At 47.7% G+C, this 26,366-nt stretch overlaps 12 protein-coding genes across 12 annotated transcripts; 7 read left to right on the top strand and 5 right to left on the bottom strand.

The window, feature by feature from the left end:
• Positions 1-81: 81 nt before the first annotated feature.
• V8C40DRAFT_259559 (Zn(II)2Cys6 transcription factor) lies at positions 82-2,386 on the bottom strand. Its single transcript, XM_083218998.1, has 3 exons — positions 2,258-2,386; positions 635-2,196; positions 82-551 (listed from the first exon to the last, which is right to left on the bottom strand). The coding sequence occupies exons 1-3, from the start codon at positions 2,325-2,327 to the stop codon at positions 102-104; spliced, it is 2,082 nt and encodes a 693-aa protein (XP_083067000.1). The 5' UTR covers positions 2,328-2,386; the 3' UTR covers positions 82-101.
• A 227-nt stretch (positions 2,387-2,613) lies between these two features.
• On the top strand, positions 2,614-5,343 carry V8C40DRAFT_284900 (small oligopeptide transporter, OPT family; the record flags this gene model as incomplete). The annotated part of the gene is made up of 4 exons (XM_083222245.1): positions 2,614-3,390; positions 3,460-3,798; positions 3,876-4,424; positions 4,530-5,343. Exons 1-4 carry the CDS (start codon positions 2,684-2,686, stop codon positions 5,341-5,343), a joined length of 2,409 nt encoding a protein of 802 aa, XP_083066999.1. The 5' UTR covers positions 2,614-2,683.
• Positions 5,344-6,013: 670 nt separating this feature from the next.
• V8C40DRAFT_259555 (FAD dependent oxidoreductase) lies at positions 6,014-8,054 on the top strand. The gene is made up of 2 exons (XM_083218997.1): positions 6,014-6,492; positions 6,567-8,054. Exons 1-2 carry the CDS (start codon positions 6,247-6,249, stop codon positions 7,695-7,697), a joined length of 1,377 nt encoding a protein of 458 aa, XP_083066998.1. The 5' UTR covers positions 6,014-6,246; the 3' UTR covers positions 7,698-8,054.
• A 1,735-nt stretch (positions 8,055-9,789) lies between these two features.
• On the top strand, positions 9,790-10,943 carry V8C40DRAFT_259554 (uncharacterized protein). The gene is made up of 3 exons (XM_083218996.1): positions 9,790-9,953; positions 10,015-10,668; positions 10,724-10,943. Exons 1-3 carry the CDS (start codon positions 9,897-9,899, stop codon positions 10,856-10,858), a joined length of 846 nt encoding a protein of 281 aa, XP_083066997.1. The 5' UTR covers positions 9,790-9,896; the 3' UTR covers positions 10,859-10,943.
• A 414-nt stretch (positions 10,944-11,357) lies between these two features.
• On the bottom strand, positions 11,358-12,067 carry V8C40DRAFT_271619 (uncharacterized protein; the record flags this gene model as incomplete). The annotated part of the gene is made up of 4 exons (XM_083220285.1): positions 11,358-11,369; positions 11,424-11,504; positions 11,561-11,935; positions 12,005-12,067. 4 exons carry the CDS (start codon positions 12,065-12,067, stop codon positions 11,358-11,360), a joined length of 531 nt encoding a protein of 176 aa, XP_083066996.1.
• Positions 12,068-12,714: 647 nt separating this feature from the next.
• V8C40DRAFT_284890 (nucleophile aminohydrolase) lies at positions 12,715-14,580 on the top strand (the record flags this gene model as incomplete). The annotated part of the gene is made up of 3 exons (XM_083222244.1): positions 12,715-12,954; positions 13,022-13,428; positions 13,504-14,580. 3 exons carry the CDS (start codon positions 12,715-12,717, stop codon positions 14,531-14,533), a joined length of 1,677 nt encoding a protein of 558 aa, XP_083066995.1. The 3' UTR covers positions 14,534-14,580.
• A 102-nt stretch (positions 14,581-14,682) lies between these two features.
• On the top strand, positions 14,683-16,924 carry V8C40DRAFT_284888 (major facilitator superfamily domain-containing protein; the record flags this gene model as incomplete). Its single annotated transcript, XM_083222243.1, has 9 exons — positions 14,683-14,764; positions 14,827-14,846; positions 14,927-15,218; positions 15,298-15,385; positions 15,459-15,735; positions 15,791-16,018; positions 16,089-16,565; positions 16,615-16,681; positions 16,737-16,924. 9 exons carry the CDS (start codon positions 14,683-14,685, stop codon positions 16,922-16,924), a joined length of 1,719 nt encoding a protein of 572 aa, XP_083066994.1.
• A 21-nt stretch (positions 16,925-16,945) lies between these two features.
• Positions 16,946-17,707, bottom strand: V8C40DRAFT_259552 (uncharacterized protein). Its single transcript, XM_083218995.1, has one exon. It carries the CDS (start codon positions 17,633-17,635, stop codon positions 17,036-17,038), a length of 600 nt encoding a protein of 199 aa, XP_083066993.1. The 5' UTR covers positions 17,636-17,707; the 3' UTR covers positions 16,946-17,035.
• An 805-nt stretch (positions 17,708-18,512) lies between these two features.
• V8C40DRAFT_284886 (asparaginase like 1) lies at positions 18,513-19,717 on the bottom strand (the record flags this gene model as incomplete). Its single annotated transcript, XM_083222242.1, has 1 exon — positions 18,513-19,717. Exon 1 carries the CDS (start codon positions 19,683-19,685, stop codon positions 18,513-18,515), a length of 1,173 nt encoding a protein of 390 aa, XP_083066992.1. The 5' UTR covers positions 19,686-19,717.
• Positions 19,718-20,108: 391 nt separating this feature from the next.
• V8C40DRAFT_284884 (uncharacterized protein) lies at positions 20,109-21,284 on the top strand (the record flags this gene model as incomplete). Its single annotated transcript, XM_083222241.1, has 3 exons — positions 20,109-20,747; positions 20,803-20,933; positions 21,003-21,284. The coding sequence occupies exons 1-3, from the start codon at positions 20,360-20,362 to the stop codon at positions 21,282-21,284; spliced, it is 801 nt and encodes a 266-aa protein (XP_083066991.1). The 5' UTR covers positions 20,109-20,359.
• A 1,423-nt stretch (positions 21,285-22,707) lies between these two features.
• On the bottom strand, positions 22,708-24,110 carry V8C40DRAFT_259550 (glycoside hydrolase family 26 protein). Its single transcript, XM_083218994.1, has 3 exons — positions 23,851-24,110; positions 23,385-23,782; positions 22,708-23,312 (listed from the first exon to the last, which is right to left on the bottom strand). Exons 1-3 carry the CDS (start codon positions 23,924-23,926, stop codon positions 22,836-22,838), a joined length of 951 nt encoding a protein of 316 aa, XP_083066990.1. The 5' UTR covers positions 23,927-24,110; the 3' UTR covers positions 22,708-22,835.
• Positions 24,111-24,875: 765 nt separating this feature from the next.
• Positions 24,876-26,159, top strand: V8C40DRAFT_271612 (glycoside hydrolase family 26 protein; the record flags this gene model as incomplete). Its single annotated transcript, XM_083220284.1, has 3 exons — positions 24,876-24,945; positions 25,060-25,926; positions 26,014-26,159. 3 exons carry the CDS (start codon positions 24,876-24,878, stop codon positions 26,157-26,159), a joined length of 1,083 nt encoding a protein of 360 aa, XP_083066989.1.
• Positions 26,160-26,366: the final 207 nt, after the last annotated feature.

Raw genomic sequence — 26,366 nt, 5'->3', positions numbered from 1 at the left:
TCAGAATTAGACTGTAGTGGAAGAGGAGTCGAAGGCTAGCAAATAATCCGTATCGCCAACCGACGGACATGTTTAACATTTAGCCGGAACCTAGAACAAAATTACTGCCAAGCTGATGCTTCTATGGAAGAATCGTATAGCACCCCTTCTCCTCGCAGGATAACCTGCATCTGTCCCCTGCTAAGTCGCCGCCCATACATCTTCTCGCCCTCCCATACCCTGGATAAGGCTCTGATCAAGTCAGCCCGAATCATCCGTCCCTGTATCCAATCCCTGTGGATGGCATCACGTGTTTCAATACCAACGAGGAAAAGAGATCGGTCAAACCAGCTGTAGCGGGCCTTCATGCGCTGGAGGCGATGTGCAATCTGCAGGAATGAGGAAACAGAATCTTGAATACGAATATCAGGCGACGGCACTTCCTGGCAGCGGAAGTGATACAAACGAATAGCATAAAACTCGCATACCGCGGCATCAATCTGGAAATGGATCCGCGGATACTTCCCGTCGACTGTGTCACGATGTGCTATGCGGAAAAAAGAGCTATATTTCTATACCTCTCTCAAAGAGAGACAAAATCAGTATTTAGCTCCCAAATAATAATAATCTACTCATTTGTCGAAGCAAAACTTACTGTTTCCAGTGTGTCAATCTCCCCTTGGATGCTTTGATGATTACCCATCCCAAACCAGAACAGTTGGTTAAGCAGGTGGTACAACCTGTGCTGCTCATGATATACGTCATAGCACTCGACACTTTCTATATCGTAAGTGAGCTCTGAAGACGGATATCTGTTGCCATGGTTGAGGTATAGGTAGTTTCGAGATATTTGTCGTATGCGCCGCATACAGTCTCCCTCGAGAAGAAGATCAGAGAGTTTACCCCCATGTGAGACGAAATTTAATTGCACATCAGCATAGACGAGCATTCCAAGAAGTTTGTAGATGAGACTATGAAAGGCTGTCTCATTATGTAAGAGGTTATTCGATTCCACAACATCATCTTCGACAGCAGAACCGCATCGCTCGTAGAGGCGATGCGTGATAACATAATTGTGGATCTTTGCACTCAGATCTCGCCTCTGCAATCCTGTTGAAGAGGCAGCGTTATCCATTGTGCATAGTATGAGCAGCCAGAATGAGACCATCACAACAAGGTGGTCAGGATGCTCTTGTAGAAGGATTCGGTGTAGGAGTTTCAGCCCCTTGTTGAGGTTCGCTTTACTTGATAGCGAAATGCCTTTGTCTTGACTGTGATGGGACATGCCTTGTAGTGAGACAGCCAACATCAAGCGAAGGACCACGTCTTCCTTCAAAGCAATAGTAAGAAATATAGAATACGCCGACCAGGAGAATCCTTTTACGCTACGCAAGTCTGTGTATTGACCCTTGTAGTATTCTAACGCTCTCTTCTCGTATTTGTCGAGGTTGAGGGCATCTGGTAGGTCAAAATGCAGAGATAATCTGGGCGAAGAGAGCTGATGTAGGTCAGAGGATACTTGTATGGAATGTGGCCAAGTAGATGAATTCGAGTGTGCGGCAATCATGTCTGCTTGAAGTGCAGGAGTGGCTAAAGCGCTGATACTCCCAATCCACTGAGATTGTGAAGGGATATTCGGTCTTCCTGTAGTGACGGTAGGGAATGGAGGGAGAGTCGGTTCCCATAAATCACTGTCGCCAAGCCAAGATGTCTCCTCCATGCCGTTGCCGGGAAGGACCATGTCGAAAGTGTTATCAAGTAGCACATGGGACTGAGCAGATGAAGGCGATAGTAACATATATGCCTCTTGCTGCGACTCAGTGATTGCTTCACCGGATAGAGGTCTTGGTGTGGTAGATAACGCATTCTCAGTCACGCCAGGTGTAACCAGGGAGACTGAAGCGCCGCCGCGGCTGGCTGTAGAGAAGCCTTGACACTCGTGGCTCATTGACAAGCCGGCATCTGACACTGGGACACCGTCTCCTTCAAGAGCTGGAGAACTTAGAGGCGAACTTGGACTCTGCTGCTGTACATTCGGCAAAATGTTTGGAGGCTCCCAGGTGTTTCGCGATTTGATAGAGCCATAACCGCGTCTCCGGAGCCTAAGGGGGATTGATGGTTCCGGTTTACAGCAATTCAAGCTTAGGCGTGCACACCGCCCGCACGCTGGTAACCCTTCATCACATTTAATTCGTCTCTCTCTACAGGCGCAGCATCCTAGCCAATATGCATGTGTTAGCCGTATGCCTGCCGTCTTCGAATTAGCGTAAATGCTCACCATTCTTGGACCTCTTTTTGCTAGGTTGTGACATAATTGCAATATTGTCTTGAGCCGTGTGGCAGGGCATACGTAAGAGCCATTCATACCCTTATTGCTTCAGAGGTTTTGATAGAAAAATGGAATTCACATTTCGTATTGGGGAAAAGATGGGGAGAAATGCCAATGTCCGGACAGTGGAACTACCATGCGCGCTAACACGATTAGCATTGGCTCAGCTTCCTGGATCGCGGGGGATTATATTCGCGCTAGGATATTCTAGCGAATGAGCAACGTGCTTGCTATCTGGGAATACCCGGGATCAAACTCAACAGCAACATATCGAAATCACCATCCGTTCATGTATAAAATAAGTCACTTAGATATGCATCGCTTGCTCTCGAATATGCTGGCTATTCAAACGGTGCATTCGTTTCCACTTTTGCCATGGCACCCTCCGCTCATCAAATAACTCCTGTCGCTGGGGCTACGATTAGCGATGTCCACCAGACAAATGAGATTGAGTCTAAGGCCGATCTCGAAGAGGAATCGCACGATACTGTTGTCAATCTTGGAAAAAATGTAGGAGATCCTTATATTCACAAAACCAAGATCGAGGAGATTGAAAATTCGAATGGTGAGCCCGGCAACGACGTGCCATTATCTGAAAAGATTGGCGTCGACGAGTCTCCATTCCCAGAAGTGCAGGCAGCCGTCCGCAATTACGATGAGGAGATGCCAGCAAACACCATTCGTGCGTGGGTGATTGGTCTGTTTCTTGTCACCGTATGTGGCGGAATGAACATGCTCTTTCACCTGCGGTCGCCTGCAATATCGATTTCTACTATTGTCGCGCAGTTCCTCGCTTACCCCATCGGCCGCCTGTGGTCACTTACAATGCCCCAGCGAATATTCACGACATTCGGAGTCCGCTGGTCTCTCAATCCCGGGCCCTTTAATATGAAAGAGCACGTGGTAGTCACCGTGATGGCAAATGCTGGGTTTGGTATTGGGGCAGCTTATTCAACCGATGTCCTTACAGCTCAGCAGAAGTTTTATGGACAGTCCTTTGGATGGGGATTCCAACTTCTCCTCACGTGGACTTCGACTATGATTGGTTACGGTATAGCTGGAATCAGTCGACGTTTTCTTGTGTAAGTGCTTGAACTTCTACTCGCTTCAAGCCCAATTCGACGTATGATTGTAACGCTGACCTCACAAAGCTGGCCTGCAGCCATGATTTGGCCCTCTAACCTGGTTTCTACTTCCCTGATGTACACCCTTCACGACCACGCGCCTGAGGATACCTCACAGAGCGACAGCTGGTCCGTCGGCCGCTATCGGTATTTTATCTACGTAGCCGTGGGCTCCTTCGTCTGGTACTGGGTACCCGGATTTCTCTTCAAAGGTCTGAGCGTTTTCACGTTCGTTACATGGATCAAGCCGAACGACCCAGTGGTCAACCAACTATTTGGAGGAATCAGCGGAATTTCGCTGATACCCCTGACATTGGACTGGACTGTTGTCTCGGCCTATGTGCTGAGTCCCCTCATTCCGCCGTGGTAAGTGTTAATGCAGCCTCTTTATGAGGCGCTCACAGAGATCCAGTCGCATGGCTAGTAGACGCTGATTTCATTAGGTACGCTATTGCAAATACATTGGTTGGCGTTGTTGTCTTCTTCTGGATAACTGCCATCGCGGTCCATTTTTCTGGGGTTTCGTACGCCAAGTACATTCCGATGGGAACTTCCAGTGTATACGATAACACTGGAAAAGTTTATAACGTGTCTCGGGTTCTCAATCCCGATATCACCTTAAATATAGACGCCTACAAGGCTTACTCGCCTCTTTTCCTCCCTACGACCTATGCCCTCTCATTCGGCGTCTCATTCGCTATGGTCATCTCAGTCTTGATCAACACCGGTTTATTCCATGGTTCTGAGATCTGGCTACGGGCAAAGCTAGCTCGGAGGCAAGAAGACGATGTGCACATGCGACTTATGAAAAAATACCCGGATGCACCGGACTGGTGGTATGCTACTCTATCCGCCGTTATGCTAGCTTTGTCGTTTGGTCTCCTATACGCTTGGGATACCAAAACGCCTTGGTGGGTCCTTACTGTCGCCTTTATTATACCATTAGTATGGACTATTCCAATGGGTATGGTTCATGCGATGACCAACGTGCAGTATGTCAAACCCTCCTCTCCGTAAACCGATCCCTTCCCTCCCCTCTTCCCAATACGGCTGTAGTAAGCGCGAGCCACACGGCTAATGCCAATAATTGACATCAGGCTTGGACTTAACGTCCTCACTGAATTTATCGTCGGCTACATCTACCCCGGACGACCGATGGCCATGATGCTCTTCAAAACGTATGGATACATGACCATGTACCAAGCCCTGAGTTTTGCTCAGGACCTCAAGCTCGGGCACTACATGAAGGTACCACCTCGCACCCTCTTCTGGTCACAAGTTGTGGCAACGTTGTGGTCGGGGATTGTGCAGATTGCGGTCATGAACTGGGCATTCAGCTCGATCGAGGACATATGCTCCCCTGAGCAATCCAATAACTTTACATGCCCTGGCGGTCGCGTCTTTTTCTCCAATTCCGTCATATGGGGTTTAATCGGTCCCGCTCGCATCTTTTCACCAGGGCAGCTATATAGCAGTCTCTATTGGTTCTTCTTGGCGGGTGCTATCCTTCCCGTCATTCTCTACCTCCTAGTCCGCAATTATCCGCGCTCGCAGATTAGATACATTATGGCGCCTGTAATTTTCGCGGGCTGCGGTTGGATCCCGCCTGCTACTCCCTTGAACTACCTCAGCTGGGGCATAGTTGGTTTTCTTTTCGCCTATGTCATCAAAAACCGGCACCAAGGGTGGTGGGCTCGCTATAATTACATTACATCCGCTGGCTTAGATGTGGGACTCGCACTCTGCAGTATCTTGATCTTTCTTACTCTTAACCTTACCAAGACCAGCCCTCCGAACTGGTGGGGTAACACTATTACCAGTCAAACGCTGGACTATAATTCTGGCCAAAATGTCCTGAAGAAGGTTGCATCTGGGGAAACATTTGGTCCGCCTGAAGGCTCTTGGAGATGATTTTCCAAATGTTGTTTGGTGAAACTCTATGAATCTAGGCATTATAAAGATTTTTAGCTGTTAAAGAAAGGCCTTCCAATAGGCTATCTTATGTGAAGTGTATTTTCTTGCTCAACTTATATTAACCAAGTTGAAAATGACCTAGCTGTGTAACATAAAACATCAAATATGGAGTAAATTAACCAGGAAAAATCCTTCACCTTTAAGATCATTAGCTTAAAGGTCCCTTTCCACCTGTTACCTGGCCTTTGTAGAGTAACTTGGTCCTTTACAATCATTGCTACACCTGCGATTAATTGACCTAAAATGCAACAAATCCTTGCACTATAACAGTATAAAGATTATAGTAGATCTATGGGCCGGCGGTCCTTCGTTCTGCCAAAAGATATTAATAAAAAAGCCCCAATAAAACTACAAAACAAGATCGGATTTCTCATAATATTTTTGAGCTTTCTTTATGTTGGCTTCCAACGGGAATCGCGTGTTGCAATTTCGCAACAATCCCGCTCTCCAGTGATCAGGGCACTAGCGTCAGCACTAACGAGGTTTGCGGATAATTGGACCAATCGGCAGTGCGTAGTGTATCGCCCTCTCTCCATTTTTTATGAAGCCTTAGCCCAAACATAACTGATCATCTATCAAAGCATCACCCATTTTAGCATACTCGTATGTCCGTATTCTACCTTTTCTGTTGCTTGACCTCTGTAGCCTGTTTGAGTGGAAACTCTCACATTGGCCCACCATTGAGTCGAATTTCTACTCGCAGGTTACATGTCTTTATCGTGACTCGTTTGGGACCTATATAAATGCGAACCCGTCCTCTACCGAACGCGCTGATTATGGCCTGGCATATCCTTTATTGCAACAGTTCACTGTGAAGTCTTCCACCTAACTGTCCTCCCTATGGCTACCCCTCAAGCGCCCCAAGCCGCGGAATGGCGTCAACCGTCAAAGCATGACTCTGTAATAATTGTTGGCGCGGGAGCTTTTGGGCTTTCCACAGCTTTACATCTTTTACAAGATGGTTATACAGATGTCACTGTCCTAGAAAGGGGTGATGAGATTCCCTCTCGGTACTCTGCTGCCAACGATATCAATAAGATCATCCGAGCTGAATACGAAGATCCTTTCTATCGTGACCTTACGCTAGTGAGTTGCAACCTCAGTCACCCTGAATTTCCTCCAATCTTGGCTTCTGATCAACTACTGACAAACAAACACAGAAAGCCATTGAAAACGGCTGGCGCCAGCCGCTCTTCGCTCCTCACTACCATCAAACAGGTTACATCGTCGCTAGGTCGCCTCAAGCTCCCCCAAAAGTAGCGGAAACTCTCGAAAAGTCTTTGCAGGTAGTGGAAAGCCATCCGCTATTTTCGAATGAAATATCCGCTCTGAACAGTCCGGCAGACTTCCGTCGCAGTGCGTGGCAGCTCTCGGGCCCGATGCTGGGCTTCAAAGGCTACCTCAATCGCATAGCAGGTTACGCACACTCGGGAGACGTTATCCGCGCTATGTTTCTTCGCTGTGCCCGGGCTGGAGTTAAATTCATCACGGGCGAGCAGCGAGGAAATGTTATCGAGATATTGCACGAAAGCACGGGCCCGGGAGAACAGCGATGCATTGGGGTGAGAACATCCGATGGTAAGGTGCACCATTCTGTAACAACAATCCTCGCCCTAGGGGCATTTGGAGCATCTTTAGTTCCAGAACTGGCAAGTTTTACTACCGCTCGATGCTGGTCTGTTGGCCACATTCTTCTTAATGCGGACGAGGCAGACCTACTCCGAGGTATTCCGGTCGTGAATATTCGAGATCTCGGCTTCTTTTTCGAACCAGACCCTGCTACCCGCCTGCTGAAACTTTGTCCTCTCGGTGCTGGGTATACCAACACTAGAGCTGATGGCGTATCATTGCCACCAGCTGACCACCTGTTGAACGAGTTCATGCCGAAGGAAGACGAGCAGAAGCTAAGATTGCTACTTCGCAATACTTTGCCATGGCTAGCAGATCGACCGTTCATAGATAAGAAGTTGTGTTGGTTCTCGGATACCGCAGACTCTGACTTCTGTATTGACTATGTCCCCGGCTGGAACGGCTCTCTTGTCGTTCTTGCGGGAGACTCAGGGCACGGATTCAAGATGACGCCCATAGTTGGAGAATGGGTTATCTCGCTTTTTCAAGATGGGGCCCAGCGTATTCCTCGCTGGCGCTGGCGAAGCTTACCAAATGAGAACAAGGTAGCTAAAGGGAAGGGATGGGGTAATAAAGTTACCTGGCGGATTGGTAAAGAACGGGAACTCTCAGAACTTTTAGCTGAGAAAAGGTCCACCGAAGAATCCCATGCAAAATTATAAATAACTTTCTCTGTCTATTGGTTGGATCTTTAGCAATGTAACAAACTAGTTTCCTATATACTACTGCAAAGGCGTTAGCATAGCTACTGGAGAAGCACAGAGCTAATTGGCGCTCTGCATAGAGAGCGGCAACCCTCAGACCCAGCAATGAAAGTCGTCGCAACGGGCTGTTTGACATGCTGCATAGACCGCTGGATCGGCCATGGCAGTGCCAGACTGAAAGAAACTTATATGTACAAAGGGCGTCTTCGTATAGCAACAGGTCATTGATAAAATAGTTGGGGCTAGGTTCGTCTGCCAATATCTCTCGTTTCGAGTACCACGCAGGGGGCTACTTAATATACAAGTATGGGCTGGCGTTATAACAAACGTTTATTATTTTACATCTAGTATGGATGTCAATCTTCCGGTCATTAAACACCTTGAAACGAAAGCAATTGAGTGGCTCTTCATTTATTGATAAAGGCCCTATCGGAATAACATCACTGGCTCAAAAGGTAGTATATCGTCAGAGTAGAAAGTGATGGACTCTACGGAAGCACCCTAAAGAAAGGCCGATCTTGTCAGAATCTTGCAGCATAGGTACCTTTCCCACGTATTTTTGCTTACAAAACTTTTGACATTGTACATGCAAGAACTGCGGTGTAAGTTCACCTTAAGCAGACGGATGCCTCAGGAGCAAACCTCTCACTTAGTTATTTCAGCATTAAAATACAAAAAGTTTCTTCGGGAGAACCACATTCGTCTCAGGCACAGGGTCCAAGTTTGGTGTTTAGGCAAAGAATTGAGCAGCCTCCTAAACTCAGTATATTTACAATACATGGGTTGTGCACATACGATCTGCCTTGAGGAGGCATATAGTCTTGGAAATGACGGCCATGTTTGGATTTTGTATGCGTAGTTTAATTCATCGCTATTTTACTTGTTCTAACGAATAGGTTATGGTAAACTTTGTATGGTCTAGCTCTATTCGCATTTGAGAAAGTGGACTTGAGAGAAATACGTTTTATTCGCTGGCTCCTTGTTCCAGTTCTATGGTTGGTGATGAAACAACATGTCAAAAGTATTCTGTACTCTATATACCCGTTGGTTCCACTTTGCAAGAGACCTGCAGTAGCTCACAGTTGGTCTCTTGCAAAGTGGAACCAACGGGTAACCCTAGATACTGATCAGGTAGATACATTTTCTGGGGTAGAATTGGTACGTGGCAAGGCAATGGACCCTGAGCAAGACTGGAGACGACGATAAGGTACCGTTATGAACTGGGGTAGCGGCTGGGTTGAGCTGTCAGAATCCATTACAGTAAGTCGTGGTACAGCTCTGCGCTGGCGCCGGGGCGCCACTTAATACGTCAAGCCGTGCCCTGCTACTGCTGCTTTCCGCCTAGGGCTGCGGCTCACGGGCCGAATTACAGCGAGCCGTAGTACAGCTCCGCAGCGGAATAACGGGGTAAAGGATTCAATGCATCCTTCTTGCCAGATATCCAGAGGATCCTTGACAGGCTTGCACGAAAGAAGAAGGGCAGGCTGGTCTCACCAAACTACCAATGATTTAGACGATCCAACATATTAGCAAATAGCACAACTACTAGGTAATTAGGCGTCGCGTAGTACAATAAGTCCGATGTCCTGCGGAGCGCTGCATCTTGAAGACTTATATACGTACCTACTCCATAGTCTACACGCTTACGGAGTTGCCTTGCCGTTTCGTATCACTTCAACAACAGAATATACCAAGCGAGAAGGATCATCGCACCTGAAATGATACGCTATGATAGACTGGGTTCCGAAAGTAAACTAGGGTTACATAAGTAGCTATTCTCGGTCTCCATAACCCATCACGTTCCCACGTCAACAGTGCTACGGCGCTAGTACGTAGCAAGACTACCTAACTACATGTACCCTATGTTCGCTATTGGTTATCTTTCGGTGGTTAATTAGACTGTGAACCGACAGTTGAGTACGGAGTTGCTCCCTGAGGCCTGCAGAAGGATTCGATAGCCAATGTGCCGAAATGAGGAGCTAATTTAGTATTAAAGGCCGAAAAGTTAGTGTTTTTTATCTGCTCTTCTGACTGACAGTCATATTAGAATATTCCTGAACACTGCTTTTAAACTTAGCCGTGCTAGGCTTTCTACTATCGTCGTTCTCACTGTTGGCACGCGTGTACTTAAAACCTTGGACACCTGAACAAATCACCATGGACAATACAGTCTTTTCCCAGTCAACTAATACACATTTCGTCGATGAGCATTTGGTATAGGCTTTCACCTTATACATCTAATACTAGCAACTGAATTAACCGGAGTTCTTTATAGGATACACATGCCTGGGATAATAGAGATTTTATTTCAGAGCAAGGTCACATGAATGTGCCAAGTCTGCTGGGTAGTCAAAGTCGTCTGGAGATTGGTAATGCTTTAGTGTGCCCAAGAATGTATTCGTCGGAGCCTTTAGATATGCCATCTGCCAACTCCCTAGGCTTGACAAGCCGTAGCAGGCTGTCAGAAAATCCAAGCTTGTTACTGGACCCTGAAGCCATCTCCTTTGGTTTACTCAGCCAAATTACGGAGGTTATCGACAGTGCGCCAGGTTCAACTGGATCTGATAGTACAGGTCTATGGATAGGTGATGTTAGCGCCACTAGCTCACCTCAGCCATCTCTAGAGGCTACGACCGATGACTGGTTTCCTGCCGATGTCTATGAGATGGGATTTCCAAATGATAATGGTACATGGAGTTGCAAATACGCAGGCTGTACGTCTCAAGTTGTCTTTGAACGGGCGTGCGACCTCCGCAAACACTACAAGTCACATGTAAAAGTCTTCTTTTGCAATCAGCCCGAGTGCATGACTTCAGGCGCTGGCTTTGCCTCCAAGAAGGACTTTGATCGGCATACACGCTCCCACCAGCCCAATATACCATGCATAGTGCCTTCGTGTAATCGAGTATTTAGCAGGCTTGACAATATGGTGAGCTATCCTGTGCACACACTTCTTTTGGATTGTATTTTAATTGAAATAATAGAGAAATCATTTCATCAAGATGCACCTGCAACGCCAAAATACCATGTTTCCCAGACCATGTCGTAGGAGGTCCAGCCGGTTCCCTAGGAAGAAAGACAGCGATACAAAAGATCACAGATTACCAGACTATGCATGAGATTCAAAAGACCAAAAAATTTAAATTAATACGTGGACCTTGGATTTCACCGTCAGCTGCTGCCAAATTACCTTTTTCTTTATTGCCTACCTGTAATCTGCCGCGTAACCATAAATGCAATGTCGGCGTCGTGATTAATATTACATGATCTATTTCTGCGCATAGCCTTCACAGAAGTATTGATTAGATGTGAAAACCATGTTTGGCAGAAGATACCCTCCCTTTAAGTATGGTGCTCTTCTCAAGAAAGCAGATATCATTATGTTAGAGTAAATCTCAGGAGTTGAGAGTAGAAGAACGAAATGGACATGCAAAGAACTATTATATTCTAATAACCCTAGGCGAGATAATTCATAGCCGGGTCTTCAAAGGATGTAACAGCTCTCCTCATAACAGCCCTCTTCTTAACAACCCTGACTCCCGTAGACTAATAAGCCATACAGAACAAGCTGAACATCATTTGATTATACTCTTTATAGTATAAACAGTCATCTAGTATTTAAGCAACAAGCTAGAATGTCTTTCAGTATGCTGCTCTGGGCAAAAAAAGAGTGATATCACTTACACCCGAGCAGGCCATGTCACCGCGAGCAACACAAGCGAGTTCGTTCGCAACCTCAGCAGTAGATCTCTTCTTTGCAACAGCCTATCTCGGCGTTAGAGCACAGCAATTCTTAATTCGAGTCAATGATTTCAACTTACGCCAGCGCAAGCCATGTCGCCGCGAGCCGCGCAAGCGAGTTCATTGATCTCCTCGGGGGAGCGCTTGCCAACAAGGCCAGCACAAGCCATATCGCCACGAGCCTCGCAAGCGAGCTCATTGACGGCATTTTCAGTCGCACGCTTCTTAGAAACGAGGCCAGCGCATGCCATGTCGCCACGAGCGACACAAGCCAATTCGTTAGCAACGGAGTCCGAGCCGCGCTTGGAGACGAGACCGGAACAAGCCATGTCACCTCGGGCGACGCAGGCGAGCTCATTGGCAATCTCATCGACGCTGCGCTTGCCTACAAGACCGGCACAGGCCATGTCGCCGCGGGCAACGCAGGCAAGCTCGTTCGCGACATTTTCGACAGTCTTTGAATAATCAGTAAGCCTTGCTGCTAGACCTTTGTTTTCGGTGTGGTACACATGTTAATGACTTACCCGAGCGGGAAGGGAAGCGGCAACAGCGCCGGTGGCAGCAATGAGGATGGTAGAGAAACGCATTTTGAAATGAATTTGATGGTTGTTTAAATAAACAGGGCTGTAAGGTATTGAGTCACGTAAGGAACACGTTTTTGCTCTTTGGTAGAGTATATTAAATGAGGAGTGTGAGGTGGATGAGGAGGATGAGAATGGTAGATGGAAGCAGGATAGAGCAGACTATTAATACTTCCATATCATAAACCCCCATAGATGACAACTTTGTTCTTGATTTACGGCACATCTTCGTACTCTGTAGCTAGAGCATGCCACCAACCTTCCTGCGGCTGCTTAGGTGAGGCCCCCAGTACAGTCTGGCCTACCACCACAACGCACGGCCAACTTAAGAGTAGTCCTTCTTAAATTGGGGGCCTTACATTATGTATTCAAGCAGAGCCTTGAATTTACTCCAGTGACCTTTGGCTGACGAAAAGGCTACAACTAGAACGGTGGATCAACACCTCATCGTGGGCTTGCATGAAGTTGAGAATCAGAATGCCTTCAATATGACGATTTTTTAGTCAATTGACGATACAAATTGGATTTGTGTTTATTCATCAACACGCTATTTAAAAATACATAGTCTATAACCGATATCACACAAGCTCAAACCCAGGCCCGCGCTCCAAAAAAGCAAAGATTAACCATTATTATCAACATTTTTATCAATCATGTTGGCTTGTGGAGGAATTGTCCTCCATGGCGGAGCATCAGAATCGTGGATAGGAAATGAGGAGAGCTACCACACCACGAATACATTCCTTAAAGGCCTAGTCAGTAGGGCTGAGGCGTCACTTGGAAAAGGGACTCTCGCTGTTGACGTGGCCGAAGAAGTTGTAGCGGAACTGGAAGACTATCCTGCCTTTAACGCTGGTAAGGGGGCTGCTGTAAATGTTGATGGCAATTTTGAGGTACAACTTGACTTCCTTCAATGTTTGTTGTATCCTTGGTTAACAAGCATGACCACCTGGATTCTAGGTAGAAGCAGGCATTGTTAACGGCGCAACCTCTGCATACCGTGCCGCTGTATGCCTCCATGAGACCAAAAACCCAATTAAGCTGGCGAGAGCGATGCTGGACAACTCGGGGCCGACCACACCCGTCTTCATCGCTGGCTCAGGCGGCGATGAGCTAGCTAAGCAGTTGGGACTGGAAATAGTGCCCAATAGCTACTTTGCCACCGAAAGTCGAACTAGCTACTGGCATAAGAAGAAGGCCGAGATATCAGAGCACGGCACAGTTGGTGCGGTGGTGCTGGATGTACATGGCAACCTTGCTGCAGCGAATTCAACAGGCGGGATGATGTTCAAACCTGTTGGGAGGGTGGGAGATACAGCAGTGTTGGGCTCTGGTTTATATGCCGACAAGAATGTGGCTATAGCTTGGTACGCAAAACATGATGGCTTTATTTGCTCGTACCTTCCAATGTTATTTCTACTAATCATGTTGTTCAATTACAGCAGCGGCGGAGGTGAGGCCATTCTGGCGTCGATGCTTGCAGGCCGCATCGCCAATCTGTACAGCAATGGCATCACCATCGCCAAGGCAGTTGAGCAGGCCATGCGGGATGCTTCACAGCTGTTTCCCACCATCTCGTGCGGCGTTATTGCTATTACGGCTGATGGGCAACAAACGGCCCAATGCAACAGCCGCATCTTCAACATTGGGTCCTCTGGCAGCAAGTCGGGATCGAGCCATGTCGGTTTGCTACCCTGCACCATGCCAATTATAACACCTCTGTGTTTTTACGAGGACGAATTGATGCGAGTGGGAGTGTCAAGGCATCCGACGAGGCTGAACCAGCTGACATTCCAGCTCAAGCAAGATTTGAGTCTGATCAACATGTCGGAAGAGCAGGTGTATGCGCTCTTTGGCAAACTGAAAAGGATTTGCCAGTCACTTGTTCAAAGCACGGGAGCGTCCGACGTGGCTATGGTGAGCTGGGCTGGCTGCACTGGGGGGCATTTGTTCCCTATAGGCGAAGGTGGTGAGCCGAAAAGGGAATTCGAGAGCGAGACAGACAGAGCAGAAGACTACCAGACAGTATTTGGCGATGGATTCATGGCGATACGGCAGCGCGTGGCTACTGGTACTACCAATGGTGGTGATGTTGCGGACGCCAGCCTGTTGCTGCTTGGGGATGCCGAGATCCGCTGGGCTGTGGAGCTGTTCCAGCGAGCCCTGGAGAAGGACGCTTCGCTACGGATGGGCTTACATAGTGGAGGCTGGTCGCTATTCGCGGGTCGGCAACTTGCTCCCCTGTCCCTGTCAGCCCCGGCTCCGAGCTCAAGCTACTGCTACCGCGACGTATTGGTGGCCTCATCTTACACCGATCCTTACTGGCCCAGTCCGGCGCCATTCCAGCATCCCACAAGCTATCGCAACAACAGCAATGAGTCACTGCCATTTACGGCTGCTCTGGGACCACGGAACCTCGACATGGCTGCTTTACTACGGCTGGCTGACAAGCTTAGGGATTGTGTAAACTAACCTGGAACCCCATTGATCTTGCATATGCATAGTAAACAAATTGAAGCCGTTTACAAATTTGATATGGGCCAAATTCTTTTCTCCCTGGTCTACTCCGTAGTTTCTCTCCTCTACTGTCTACCGTAGTTGCATCTCACAACGCCTTACCCATGGCTGTACAATCTTGGAAAACGGTCGAAGTCATGGCTGGCTACAATGCCAACAAGACACGACTCTACGCTGCCATTGCCGGTATATTCCATCTGTTTCAACTTTTTCTCTCCATCTTCACTGACATCCCGTGTACCTAATAGCCATTCTTGTCTCCAACTTTGTAAGCAGCAACACTGCAACCTCGTTTATACCAACTACTTTTCGCTATCTATTTTCAGTCAAATTGACTCTCAGCATTAGATGACCGCCCTCGACTCAAGCTTTTCTTCTTCTGCACACGTTGCCATTGCCTCTCACTTCCATAAGACAAATGTTGCGTCCTGGCCCGTAACTGCTTTTCTCATCTGCTCCATCACTACGCAGCCTCTCTATGCTAGTTTATCCGATTTCATTGGCCGACGGATTATATTCCTGTCATGTGCGACTCTGTTTCTGGTCGGAATCACCCTTTCTGTTATTGCGCCTTCTTGGGTATTTTTGATACTGGCGAGATGTATTTGCGGACTCGCAGCATCAGGCTTGATGGTCATGGGTAGGTGTAGCTCACAACCAACCACCGCGTCAGCAGAACGACTTTGACACCAAATGCAGCGTGCTAACTATCGAAAAAGGCTCTGTGGTATTAACCGATATGGTTGGCGTCAAGAAAAGGGGCTATTATCAATCGATAAATTATGTCAACTTCGGCACAGGCTCAGCGTATGTCCCTTTGACCCCTCGTCAGTTGCAATCAAAGTCCAGTAGACACTTACATATTTTTTATTACTTGTAGCCTTGGATCCGTTGCCGGCGGCGCAATTGTTGAACGATTCGGCTGGCGTTGGTTATACATGGTTGTTTGCCCCAAGTTCCATCTCATTATGCGATTGAAAGCTGACCTGATTTGGTACACTTTCCAGATTCAAGTACCATTTTGCATCATCACCCTCAGCATGGTTTACTTTTTCGTACCATCAAACACCGAAAACATGAGTACAGAAGAAACAAACTTCCCATTAGACCTCAGACAGCTTCTTCATACATTTGACTGGAAGGGCGCCTTGTTTCTTGTGAGCTCACCGATTGTTGGTTTTGTCTTTACGGTAACTAGCTAACGAGGAGCAGGTCCTAGTCTTGGGATTACTGATGTTTGTCTTGGGAGCTGCAGGCAACGTTGTTCCCTGGACAAATCCATTCATACTACTGGCATCTGCACTGTTTCCTTTCATGGTGTACCTGCTTGCACGGGCTGAAGTTGACGCTGCGAAACCTATCCTTCCGCCCATACTCGCCGGATTTCCCTTCAGGAACATCATGATGAATGCCTTCCTCTTGTCCATGATCAATTACATTGTAAGTTGTATATACTTTACGAAAGAGAGCTGTCCGAGATTGACACCACTAATTTCTCACCTCTTGGCAGATAATGTATAATGCCACATTCTTCTTTCAGAGTGTCCTGGTCGAATCTGCCACGTTGGCCAGCACTCACCTTGTCGTCCCTTCCATCGCATTCACATTGATCAGTGCCATTTCGGGAACAGCCATCGCCAGATTGGAAACCCCTAAGCCAACCCTCCAGCTTAGCCAATTTCTTCTGCTCGGTGGTGCTGCCTGTCTCCTCCTCATGCCGACACTTCTCCCGAGTCTCCAAACCCCAGGTGTTGTATACAGCCTCTGCTTGGCAATGCCAATTCTGGGCGTTGGAATGATGGCACCAAGCGCCTTGCTTTTGTTGCTCGGTATGAGCAACCGCGAAAATCACGCCACCATGAATGGCGGGTTCATCATGATGCGCTCTCTGGGCGGATTTACAGCGACATCTGTCAGTACAACCGTCGTACAGAATATTTTTCAACGGACTATGCGTCCTTACATGGTTAATGTCGAGGCGCGCGAGGTGTGTAACTTAACAAGGAGTCATAAGGATATAGCTAACATGGAAACAGAAAATAAACCTTGCAAGATTGAACATCGACAGCCTAAGAACTTTGGAGGAGCCTCTGCGCGGTCAAGGTAAAGTGTCCCATCATGGTGATCAAATACAATAACAAACGCTTACATCTCCAAGTGATACACGCGTATAAAACAGGATTTACTGCTCTTTTTGGCCTTATAGCACTTCTCTCTATCCTGATATTCATCGGATTTATTGGCGTCACTAACCAGAGAGCAGAAAATGTGACGCATGATGGCACAGGATATGAACCAATCACTGAGATGGAGGAAGTAAGAAGTGATACAGGGAGTGGCGCTTAAGATGGAGTTAGTTGCTGGACTGTCCCAATATCTTCCCATGCTGTTGTCTTTTTGATAATAGCTTGAAGATATATTCTAGCTAATGAAAGCCATTGGCTCGTTCTTTATGTATCAATTTCTCTCCAATGCCACCTCCGGACAGCTTTTGACTACATGCTCTAAAATGTGCTTGGCGGCCTCCTCAGCACTCAATGTAGATACGTCCAATTCGAATCTCTTGACTCCCAAATCTTCAAAGCGATGAATTTCCACGCCCTTGCGGAACTTCTTTAAAAGTTCCGCGTTGACAATCTTGCCATGTGCGCGCCGCTCATCAGTAGTCAGCCTCTCCACATTGGTGTCTACGTCGCAGCTCAGGACGACTGAAATCAACTCGCAACCTCTATTTTGCGCAGCAGCAAGATACTCTGCGCATACTGCACTGCCGATTTCATCGCTGGATTGGAAATCCGTAAACAAGTAGGCAATATTGTGCGTCGCGGTGCTCCCGATGAGGGAAGCGAAGATGGCGGCGCGAATGGCATGGCGCAGGTTCTGGTAGCCCTCTTCATCGCGCCGGAGGACGGCGCCGGCAGGATTGATGAGCAGGTGATTGTGGATGAGGCGAGCTTGGGGGGCGAGGAGTTGCTCGAGGTGCCTTGCAACGGTGAGCTTGCCTGTGCCGGGGAAGCCGTTGAGGTGGATGATAGGAAGGGGCTTGGATGCAGTCATGTTCAAGAAATACTTCCAAGATACATAGAAATAGAAGGGAATATGTGGAATTGCAAGAAAGGTGTGCTGTCGGTGTCAGTTGTGGTGCTTGGTTACATCAAATGTTCACTAGACTCGAGGTTCTAGGACACGTATGTAGTTAACCCGCCTGTACGACAGAGAATAAAGGAGCCCTAAAGACCTATGCGGACTGTAGCAACCAGACCGAAAGCTAATTGTGAATTTATACAAGAAGAGTAATTGAACAGACTTGATTAGTTAAACTGAACTGTAGGGCATATTAATTGGCCTTTTCTCATTTCTAACTGTAACCATGTTAATAGGATGTACTTGGTTAATTCACTGTCGGGACATGCGCCGGCAAGGCTCAAGTTAGCGTGAGGCCACCAGCATGAGCAGGCGCACGACAATCGGCATTGGAATGGAGTTTACTGTTCCTATCTGGGGCCAATATCCTTGCAGCCATGGAAAGTCAACAGACACACTAGCTTCGGACATACCCATCTCCTCATCGATGTCCACAAGTGGCATCGGTACAACGAAACATTCAATAAAATAACGATACCGGGTCGGGGAAGTGGTGTATGGATCTTCCCCAGTTACTAACGAAAATATACAGAGCCAGATTTTATCAGGCTTTTTTTTCCGTTTGGTATGTATTTTCGTTACAATTCATCTTCATGGACGGTGCTCCTTGGTAAATATGCCCGCACCGTAGACTTGCATTGCGATCGAGTCGCTTAACAAATTCAGAATAAAATATTTATTTCAAGTTCTCTATGAATCTTAATACCGCAAAGAGAAAAAATCAATATCAAAATGAAACAAAAAATTAGTCACGCATCCAAACAGTAAATACAAGTTGTTTCCTCCACCACTACGGAGCACAAGTCAGCCCCTTCAACCTGGGCAGAAGCTGGATATCCCGAATATCTTCATGCTGGAGTACCCAACTTAGGAACCTCTCCGAGCCAATCCCCCATCCCGTTGTATTCATGGGTTTGAGTTTTCGCATATCGACGTACCAGGCATATTCGGCCGGGTCCACAGCGTGCTGATCCAAAGCCGCCAGCACCTGTTCTGCCGTAGTGTGTCTATTACCGCAGCCAACGACCTCACCCAGACCAAGTAGCAGATCGCCACAAAGGGCCTTGTTCTTGGAAGTTTCATTGGTATAAGCCTGGTAGAAGGGAACACCGAGGTGGTCCATCTCAACGAGCCAGACAGCGCCCCCGAATCGGGCGATGAGAGCCTGCTCGCCTTTGCGCTTGAGACTGCGGCCACATTCGGGAGATCCAGGTACAGTGTACTCCCACATAATACCCTGGCCATCAGCAATTTCGGGCAGTTTGAGAGCCTCGTCTAGTGTGATGGTAGGGAAAGCCATTCCATTGGCAAGGTACAGTTGGATGAGGTCGGTCATGTGCTTGGTAGAGCCCACGTGTGCTTTTATGACATCGCCGTGCTTCTCCAGCAGCTCCTGAATTATATAGATAATGTAGCGGTTCGCAACGTCCATGCCTTGCTCAAATCCTCCGCGAAGCTCGCACTCGACGTGGCAGAACTGGTTAAGATGAGTTCTGTCGTGATCCTCACCGCGGCAGCTGGTGCCGACATAGTAAGCTCCTTGAACCTTGTCATCGTAGCGAAGGGCGTATTCCAATAGAAATTGCTGCGAATCCGCCAAGTAAGTGTCCTCGCCGTGCAACTGGATAGAGACGGGCTGGGAGTCAGAACCCAAGCCCATGGGAGAGCTGATGCTGCCTGTCGTCAAAGGCACTAGCAGATACTTGTAGTCAAGATCAGGCTTGCGGAAAAAGTCGGTTGAGGCGTGGAAGAAAGTGCTCTGAATAGAGAAGAGGGTTTGATACCAGCTGGATTGGAGGGCAGACACAGCAAAGCCGTCACCGAGATGCCAGAGCCGAGGAACAGCCTTTTTCTTCTCGTTCTGCTTCTGCTTCTGGTGTTGTACAGAGGCATTGGGACTGGTGCCAAGAGAATCAAGGCGCAGCGACAGAGTGTGATTGGATTCAACTTGGACGGCTGCCATTTTGTGAATGGTTTTCAAATAAATAAACAAAAACGAAGCGCCGAAATAGTCGTTGCGATTTAGACAATATTATATTCGAGATGATATTTGTATAATTTGATTCTCGATTATTCGAAGCCAAGAGTTGACTTGCTAGGTACATGTAGATGGTTTTATGTATCCCTCAGGTAAGCTTGATAATTGAAGACCTAGCTTGCAGAAACGCTTGGCAACCATGGTTTCACCCCAGCTTTTACTAAGATTTGTCCACTTCGATCCACATAGAATCCTCTGCTAAAAAAGCATCAGCAGAGCCTCGTCGCACTGGTGGCCTCGTGTTTTAGCAGGCTGGGGATTGGCCCGCAACACCGCCGTCCGTTGAGTGAGGCCACCAGTAAAACGAGCTGGCGTCGTGACCCTGGTTGCTGCAGCATTTGACAACAAAAAAAAAAAAAAATCAACTTTACTGTACTGTATAGTTTACTTTGCATACTGTAACTCAATTTGTAGCGGCTAAAAAACCATTTTGATTGACGGCCATTCTTATAATCAACCTCCCTTCCCTGACTGTACTTCAACTGTCCTCTCTCGCAGTATCTTTCGTCTTGGCCGATTGTACCAAAAATCGGCATCTTTCTTCTTGGTTTCTATCAAACCAGTTGAATCCTCCCCTTCTTTTCAGGATTTCTTTCGCGATGGAGAGGCCACTCCCTGCATCTTACGACTCCGTACCAACCATCTCCGACTCCGACTCAACTACCATTCTCGATGATGTAGAAATCGAGGCCTTCCTTTCTGAGAAACGAGGTGGTCGGATTTATAGAGGGTGCGGGAGTCTCTCTGTCCTATATCTTTGGGCTGCTGCGGTCTCTGTCGGGCTGCTTCTGGTGCTGAATATTGCAATCCTCGCGCTGCAGATAAAGAACCGGCCTATTGTTTCGGATGATGTTCCGTATTATTTGACCAATTCTGCTGGACAAGTCTATCCGAGCAAAGTGTCGCGAACATACTGGGATTTCGATGACAATTTCCTTGATCACAATATTAGTAATGCCCAAATCTTTTGGAAGGGTCTGTTTCCGGGTATGTAAGAATAGAACCCATGTTCTAAGAAGAATGAGTCTAACGAGGTGCTTAGAGGGTGATGGAATTATAGCCTTGACTGATGGTGAGGTTCGTGATTTGGGTCTTGTTCATTCGGCACGGGCTTTTCACGACGCATCCAAGACTATTTATCTCGTGGCCGGCTTCCATCAACTCCATTGCCTGGTATGCACAGCCTATACTCCGCACACATGACATATGAGATAGAACAAAACTGACACTTAACATACACAGACCCAGTTGAGATCGCTCATCATCAAACTACATCTTGACCCGGCGTTCTCCATCACCGACCCTACTTATTACCACACGATGCACTGCGTCGACGTTATCCGTCAGCAGATTCTCTGTCATGCTGATGGTACTCTGATATACAAGCGTCCAGAGGACAAATATCCTGGCGACGGCGGCATCCGCACCTGCAACAACTTTGACGCCCTAACCAAGTGGACCAAAGAGCATGCATATATTTCATTCCCTGAGGATACAAACCTATTTCCTTCACACCAAACTTGATGTACTTTGGCATAGTACGGAGTCGGTATCTTAAACATCGAGAGGGGATGTGAGGATCAAGGTCACTGTAGATAGTGACTTCTTTTACGCCAGCTGCCAGGTGTAGCCAAAGTTGTATTAAATGGCTCTGTGCACCATACACTGCGAGTGAGGATGAAGGAGACGCATTCTGTGATGTTGCTAGCGTCATTGCATTAGTCGATGACATGTGAGAGAAGAAAGTTTGTGTTGTAGGAGATTTTGGTGGAAGATTGTGCACATAGACAGATAAACAAGTAACAACTCGGCTCTCGGATCGCAATGCTCGCATAGGTAGGGACCTTGTTCTGCACATCCTCGCCTATGGGGAGACCTGCCAGATCCCAAGCTTTGTTCTCACCGACTAAGGCCTTCATACGTCATCCAAGGATACATTTACCTCACACAATTTGTTTTCGCAAATATTCGGTAGAAAAATCTTGTAATGTATGACAATCCGACGGCTCCACCCGTCATTGTCACATAATTTTGCATTTGGGATGCCGAAGTATTCCAATTCTTCCAGAGATCAAGGTGTGAGGTCATTCTTTTCACGATCTAGTTCTGATCAAAGCCGCCTAATCGAAACTGCGTCGCAAGTTGAGAGATCGGCAAGAGGTCTCATCAGATACCCTGGCCGACATTCTTGATTAACTGTGTTTTCAGGTACCTGCTGTTCACCATATGGAGCTTCACCCATATCTTCAGCAGCAGGAGTTTGTTAATTGGCATGACGAAAAAGGGATTCGAATTATACAGTTTAGCCCATGTAGTAATCTTAACACGTTCTATCGTGACGTGTCTTGGGGCAAAGACGTGGCTCAAATGGGTCGACTAATCGATAATCCGATTCTAGTCAAAATCGCTGAGAAACATAAGAAATCACCAATCCAAATTGCTTTGGCATGGGGAATCCAACATGGGCGTTGTGTTATTCCAAAGAGTACTATTGAATGGCAAATCAAGGAGAATGCAGAGGCTGAGAAGATTAGTTTGGACAAAGAAGACATGAGTGCAATTGCCAGCATGGACCAAAAGGCGAGATTCAATGACCCAAGCGCTGATTTCGGGTATAAGCTTTATGTAGGCTTGGACGGTGCAGCTTCTTGAGTAAACCTATATGTCCAAATTTATCATAGGTCAATATTACTGTTCTTCCTCTTGCCTATTATAAGTTGGCTTGACATGTGTTTCTCTTTGTTTCATAACGAGGCGGTAAGTGAAACTCAAAGAGATAAATCTCTGCATAACTAAGTACAAACATTCAATGTCTAGATATTCTCTTACATCTTGAACCAAGTTTCTCAAGTATATGTTACCTTTCTTTAGGAAATAGGGCACGGGATTAATAAAGTCTTCAAGCTCAATCGGCAAACTCAGTCCTGAAGTCCTGAGCATTATTTCTGTTCTAACCTCATTGAAACAAGTTCTCAAATGTGCCCAATATCTTCTTTACTGGCTCTACTACTATGTCTTCCAAGACCTTATCTACTGGCTTCCCCTCTGCTATTCCCTGTATGCTGTAATATACCTCTAGTAGCGATCCAGGCCGAGGGTCCGCTTGGTTTTCTCCAAAACCTTCTTGCCAGCCATGACCAGGCGGAAGTCGTCTCCCTTGAGATACTCGAACCAGCTCATGGAGACATAGTTAGGGTACTCGTGCCTGCTCTGGCCAACAAGCTGCGAAAGCCACCACTCCTTGTATGTGGCATTGGCCCCGGTCTCGCCGATAGCGAATGGCTTGTTCTTGCCAGCCGAGTACCGATCGTAGAAATTCTTGTACATGTACTCAAAGTCCTGATATTCCGCATTGGGATAGCAGTCAATGCCCACTAGATCAACAGTTTCATCGCCCGGATACCAGGGGTCTAGAACGTCTGCCGACCCATTTCCAATATTGTTTGGTGACCAGAACATCTCCACAAGAGGGTTATCGGCAACTGCTTCGGCCACGTTCTGCCACGCAACAACAAATTCGGCAGGAGTTCCATAGTATCGTGGCTCAGCAGCCTTTCATCAGGAAAAAGAGTTTGGCGGTTAGATAAATGTAATATAGAGCGAGCGTGTAAAAGGTGTACTTACAGGATCAACGTACCAATTCATCTCATGGCCAAAGCGAAGCCAGACACGAACTCCTCGCTTTGTGAACTTCCTCATTACGTCGGCAACTTGGTAAGCGACATCCTTAGTGATGCCAGCAAAACCTTGAGCCAGCACAGGCATGACCGATGGTACAAAGATGGCACCAGAGTTTACAACATCGTCAAACTCTTCCATGAGCTCGTAGCCGTTGTACTGCTGCGAGTCGAGGTGAGAGTACATGCCGTATGTGGCACCCTTTGCTCCCAACCTGGCATTGATCTCCGCCATGGTGTATCGCGGCGAAGTGACGCCCTCTGAGGCGTTCCCATTAGAAGGAAGCCAGCCGATGGCCACGCCATTGGTCTCAAGAAAAGTAGACGACCATCCAAAGCTACGAACTGGTAATGGAAATGAAAGTTAGTGAAGTTCATGCTACGACATTTCCCTCAGAAAGTGGGTGGCATACCATGGTTTGAGGGGCTGGCGGCACACGCCGTTCCCAGCACAAGGGCTTTGGCAAGCTGATGGAGAGCGAACTTCATTGTGTCAAAGTATCAAATGGTTGCCAAAGATGAAGCCCCAACGTTGCAGTGCATGGCCATTCCCCAGAACAGAGGGAAGAGTCGTTGAGATTTTAACTCAATTCCCCCATAGGGATCTTGCCTTCACGCGCGTGCCGTGCTCCGCGTTCCAACTTTCAATAGTACGTATGGAGGTGAACCAAGTTCTTCATGCAGGAACCAAATAGGCATTTCTACGCTTGATCAAATTTATCGTCCACCGTAACGGCTAGTCCGACTAACAGCATCGCCCCGTCGCCCCACACGGGATTTACAAACTGCGTTTCACGTAGCGTATTGGGCCCAACCCGGAAACTCCTGTCAAGCGTACAAAGCCCCCAGATAGAAGACCCTGACCAAAATCGGATGAGATTGACGGAGCCGACTTGGAGAGCCAGAAAATCCGCCATCCATTAACCTCGCTTCAAGCACGGATGCAGGGTATCAACGGATTTGTCTTTTCCGTGACTCAATTTGGTGGAAACCGGGGTAGCGACACGGAACTGCCGAGCAAATCCTACTCTGGAATAGGGGGAATACTACCCCACGATCACGTAGGGCGAAGTCGCGGGGCAGTACTCGGATACGAATAGGCGGAATTGCAAAAATTGGAAACATAATCGGACATGGATCGTATAGACTAAGCAGCAGGATCCAGGTGTCAAGGCTAGTCTTGTGTTACACACCTTCCAGTTGACAGCATAGTATTCCACGGATCACAACGCAGGAAGGGCCAAGTCTGCTTGGAGAGTTAGTACCTAGCACTGCCGTTATGCGCGAAGCAGTTAAATAGCTTCAAGTCTTCATGTTCCCGAGTTTTCTTGAAAAGTTGGCCACACAATCTGCAAGATCATCATCTAAACTTGTCTGAAGTGTTCTACACCCATCCCAATCTTCAACAACAAGAAATAGGACAAATCTCTTCAATAAAATGAAGTTGATTTCTCTCGCACCACTTTTGGTCGGGCTCGCCTGCGGGAATCCCGTCGTGTTAAAAAGAGGTAAGATAACACCCGAATTTCCTCGAGCATTGAGCACGCATTCTTGAGTCTATAAATTAGCTGCTGGTCAAATTTTGACTTTCACCCATTCTTTGCTGACGTTCTTGTGTCTAGCGGATGGGCTCCCAACCAATTGCGTCTATGTCAACAACATTGCCTTTGGCGCACTTCCCAGTGATGGAGAGCCCGGCCAATCCCCGCAATACTCCATGGCTCAGCTAAACAGTGCCCTGGGTGCCAAAATCTGCGGATACGGCTGGTACTCGCAGGTCTCCTCCAGCAGCTACGACGGATCCCAATTGAAGGCAGTCATGAGTGACGTTGTGAGTTCCGGTGCTGTGTTTCAGCCAGCCGTAATGCCTACCCTGCCTCTGGGAAGTTTCACGTCCTCCACGGCATCGCAGATCGCTTCCGTCCTGGAGCAGTTCACTAGCCAAGGTGTAGAGGTTTGGCTGCGTTTCGGGCACGAGATGAACTACTACCTGTCTGTTGGCACTTACTCGGGCACGGCGGCCCAGTTCGTCAACGCTTGGAAACTCATGGCAGCGGCTGTGGCAGGCAACGACAAGATCAAGATGTGGTGGTCGCCCAACAATGTCGGAAACAACGTGGGCTCCGTTGCTCAGTACTGGCCTGGTGCGGAGTATGTGGACTTGGTCGGCGTAGACTGCTACCCTAGCGGTTCCATCTCGTCGAGCACCTTTGGAAGCTGCTACCAATCCTTTTACAACACCTATTCTGCCGCCTACAACATTCCATTCGCCATCGGAGAGACAGGTTACTGCGGCAGCAGCGGTGCTGATGACTGGCTGTCCGCCATCATGAACCCCCCAAGTGGTTATCCCAACTATATTGCTGCGTCTTGGTTTGAGTACTCCAAGGAATGCGACTTTCGTATCATCGAGAGCGGCAACCTGGCAGAGACACAGCAGATTCTTCTCCATGGCGCCACCAGCTCCGGCGGCGGTGGCAGCGGTACTGGTAGCAGCTACCCTGCTGACACTTGCACTTGGGGGTAATATTTTCCTTTTCCTTTTTGCAAAGACGGTATAGCTAACACGAAATTAGATGCGAGGGATGGAGCTGCAGCTCCTCGAGCCCCTGTCAGTCAGCCTACACTTGCAGCGGAGGCGTCTGCGGAAGCTGTAGCTGGGGTTGTGGCGGATGGGACTGCAGCGCCTCTCAGCCTTGCAACGCTGACTACACTTGCGTGAGCGGCGTCTGCCACCACTCCGGCCCGGCCACCTAAGCAAGTTGGCCTGGAGTTGAATAAGCATTGACGTGAAACGTCGACGAGGAAGGTTGCGAGCTCTTGCTGGTCGATGAGTTAATGCTTCGACAATTGATGAACTTTGCCAGGCCTCAAGAAAATGTTTTTGATTTAACCGAGATCTTTAGCGGTCTGCAGGATGTTGTAAATA

Source organism: Trichoderma camerunense (genome assembly GCF_050948025.1).
Source record: "Trichoderma camerunense strain CBS 138272 chromosome Unknown V8C40scaffold_37, whole genome shotgun sequence".
NCBI classification, from domain to species: domain Eukaryota; kingdom Fungi; phylum Ascomycota; class Sordariomycetes; order Hypocreales; family Hypocreaceae; genus Trichoderma; species Trichoderma camerunense.
Note: the sequence above shows the minus strand (reverse complement) of the source record. Positions and strands in the feature narration are given on the sequence as shown.